Below are 3165 nucleotides of genomic sequence, written 5' to 3'. Positions count from 1 at the left end.
AAACTTTTGTTGAAACGTCACGTGACACCATATGTATTAGTTAAATGCTAGCTGTCAACTGTTTTGGTTATGTAATTATGATATGTTTATATTATTATAATGGTTTAATTAACGTTAATGCTTCCGCCACGTATTTATAAAAAAAAAAAAAAATCAGCGGTGTCACACATATTTATCAAGGAAACGTTGCATTCACCAAATCATCACCATGTATCTTATTTTGACCGAATTGTCAATGGAATTACTATTGTAAACTATTATTTACGGTGATTGTCTATATGTAGAAATCATCAGATGTCGAAAACCTTTGATTTAAACATTCATTTATGGTGTGCCTTTTCAAAAAAATGCAATGTTTACAAAACGTATCATATAGAGGTCAAATACCTCGCAATGAAATCGATGAATGACGTGTTCGTCCATATGGATTTGGAGCGATCGTCACAATTGGGCGGCTTATTAAAACGAGCAACACGTACCATGCGTGAATATGGGTGGTTAGTGCATGATGCGTTACCACGTGCTTGTCATGCTTAAGTGCTCGTTTAACACGCATCACGTACCAACATACACGCATCTTGCATGGTAGGTTCGTGGTAGGTGACATCTATATTCTATATAGTCTAAAACATCTAAAATAATGACATCATCATTAAGCTAAATTACCCTTTACTTTTCATAATGATGATGTCATAATTATATATTACTTTAATTAAAAAAATAATACAAAATCTTTTATAAAAGGAAATATTAATCTCTCCTAAATTATAATTTTATTTTTATAAAAAAATTTAAAAGGCATTTATTATTATTAAAAATAATAATAATTATTAAAAATATAAATATAAATATTCAACTTTGAGCGAACTTTATGTTTGTAAAACAACGACAAGTTTCTTAATCGGAATCCGTGGTTCCACGGGGCAATAAACTAAATGACTTTAACATTTACATTCACTTAATACCTAAAACATATTATTAAACTGTTTCGTTTAAATAAACCCGTGTTTCCACATGTTATTTTACTAGTTATTATAATTTCAAAATTTTTATGGGCATATTGTTTAACATATTCCGAATTTGGGGGATTTAGGCCTATTTCAGTTCAGCTTAAGAAGCCCAATAAGGGTCAAACCAAAATTTATAAGTACAAGCCCACTTATGATATTTCAAAAACCCATCTATCCTCCTTAATACAAACACCATTAGATAGGGTTCCAATTTTATCAGCCGTCGACTCATCACATCTGCCGTTGCCGCTGCACTCGTCGGAGTTAACTTTTTGCAGGTCTGATTTTTCAATTTTTACAAACACTACATCTGTATGTTTGTTCAATTCACATATTTTAATAATGAACTGATTGAAAGTAATTAAGATTTAGTTATATTATCTATATTTAAGATTTTAAGATTTAAGATAACTTATTCTATTCTTGAGAATTCGAATTTGTTATCAGTCAGATATAATTCAGTTTTTTAGTACTTTTGTTATATTATGTAAAATTAAGTAATTAATTAATATTTTTATTTTTTCGCGTTTGCAGGAGTGGAAATGGCGGACACTAAGGCAGTCACTATCCGTACAAGGAAGTTTATGACTAATAGACTTCTTTCAAGGAAGCAATTTGTTAGTTTTTTTTTTTTTTTTTTTTTTTTTTTTTTTGCAAAATATTTATATTATAGAATATAGAATAATTTTAATTGTATTTATTAAGATAATTTTTGTCTTTTTAAATGCATATATGCGTCCTTTTTTTTTTTTTGTTGATTTAGGTCATCGATGTGCTTCATCCTGGAAGGGCAAATGTTTCCAAGGTTGGTGCATACCTTTTTTTTTTTTTTTTTTGTGAAATTATTGTTAGAGGTGTAAAATTTAAAGTAGAATTACTAATTATACCTCCAATTCTAAACCTTTTTTTTTTTTTTTTTTTTATAATCGTTTAAGTAGTTTATGTTTCTAGTCATGATTTTTAACTTAGTTACTGTTTCTACAAAAGGTGATACATTTTTTCACAAATTGGTATGAAGGTGTAACATGCTTTGCATAATATTTGCAGTGAATTATCTAATTGCATTTAGTGGTACATAGAGAAACCTTGTTGCAAGAATAAGTTGTTCATTTGGACATGTATCATCTTCCTTCTAAATTTAGGTCTATTGCTAGCTTGTTAAATAGTGCATGTGTTTGTAAATTGAGTGAACATTGTCATATAGAACTAATTTTACTATAAGACATTACTTTTTTCACACGGGGGTATTAGTGTATGTCGTCATTGTATTGTCTACCAGCTACATTTACATATAGATGTGGTTCGTAACTGTAGATATTAGCACCTTCATTTCAAATTTACTATGACATAACTTTCATATACTACAGTTTAAATAAATGAAGTATTTATTTTTGTTCTTTTTATGTGTTATGCTGTTTTTCAATAATATTTAAACATCATTATTATTATTTTTGTGAAGGCTGAATTGAAGGAGAAATTGGCAAGGATGTATGAGGTGAAAGACCCAAACGCAATCTTTGTTTTCAAATTCAGGACTCATTTTGGTGGAGGAAAATCATCTGGTTTTGGGTTGATTTATGATTCAGTTGAGAATGCGAAGAAATTTGAGCCCAAATACAGATTAGTCAGGGTAACTTTCGAACCGAGATTAATTTTATGTTATGTTATTATAATTTTGATGCATGACCAGTTAGCGATGTTTTTGGCACTCACTGAATTTGTTGATTTTTGTTTGGTTGAATTATTTGTTGATTTTTTTATTGGTGTTACTTCAGAACGGTTTGGATACCAAGGTTGAAAAGTCAAGGAAACAATTGAAGGAAAGGAAGAACAGAGCCAAGAAGATTAGAGGTGTAAAAAAGGTAAACATTTAATAACTGCCTTATGTTATTATCGTCTATTGGGCAATTTTTAACGGGACAATTTTTCGTAGTTGCTAAATTTGTGTAATTGAATTGGATTATGTTGTGCAGACAAAGGCTGGGGATGCTGCAAAAAAGAAGAAGTGAGGTCCTTGAAAGATTTTGTTGCGGTTACGATTGGTTCGTATTTAGAACTTATGTTTCTTGGAATTTTGATGAGTGTAGTTGGTATTTGACTACATATATTTTAAAATGATGGAGAATGATATTTTGTTGTCTTAATTTTCAACTTT

The 3165-nt window shown here is 29.6% G+C and overlaps 1 protein-coding gene across 1 annotated transcript; it reads left to right on the top strand.

The window, feature by feature from the left end:
* The first annotated feature begins 1543 nt into the window (after positions 1-1543).
* On the top strand, positions 1544-3165 carry LOC139843304 (small ribosomal subunit protein eS24z). The gene is made up of 5 exons (XM_071833378.1): positions 1544-1627; positions 1774-1815; positions 2470-2640; positions 2786-2872; positions 2984-3165. Exons 1-5 carry the CDS (start codon positions 1553-1555, stop codon positions 3017-3019), a joined length of 411 nt encoding a protein of 136 aa, XP_071689479.1. The 5' UTR covers positions 1544-1552; the 3' UTR covers positions 3020-3165.

The sequence above is a fragment of the Rutidosis leptorrhynchoides genome, chromosome 4 (assembly GCF_046630445.1).
Source record: "Rutidosis leptorrhynchoides isolate AG116_Rl617_1_P2 chromosome 4, CSIRO_AGI_Rlap_v1, whole genome shotgun sequence".
Classification (NCBI taxonomy): domain Eukaryota; kingdom Viridiplantae; phylum Streptophyta; class Magnoliopsida; order Asterales; family Asteraceae; genus Rutidosis; species Rutidosis leptorrhynchoides.
Note: the sequence above shows the minus strand (reverse complement) of the source record. Positions and strands in the feature narration are given on the sequence as shown.

Excerpts from the sequence above, each read along its gene's own strand:
- LOC139843304 (XM_071833378.1), top strand. The coding sequence starts at position 1,553 with ATGGCGGACACTAAGGCAGTCACTATCCGTACAAGGAAGTTTATGACT. Across the intron at positions 1,816-2,469 it reads GAAGGGCAAATGTTTCCAAG|GCTGAATTGAAGGAGAAATT; the intron begins GTTGGTGCATAC and ends ATTTTTGTGAAG. Across the intron at positions 2,641-2,785 it reads CCAAATACAGATTAGTCAGG|AACGGTTTGGATACCAAGGT; the intron begins GTAACTTTCGAA and ends GTGTTACTTCAG.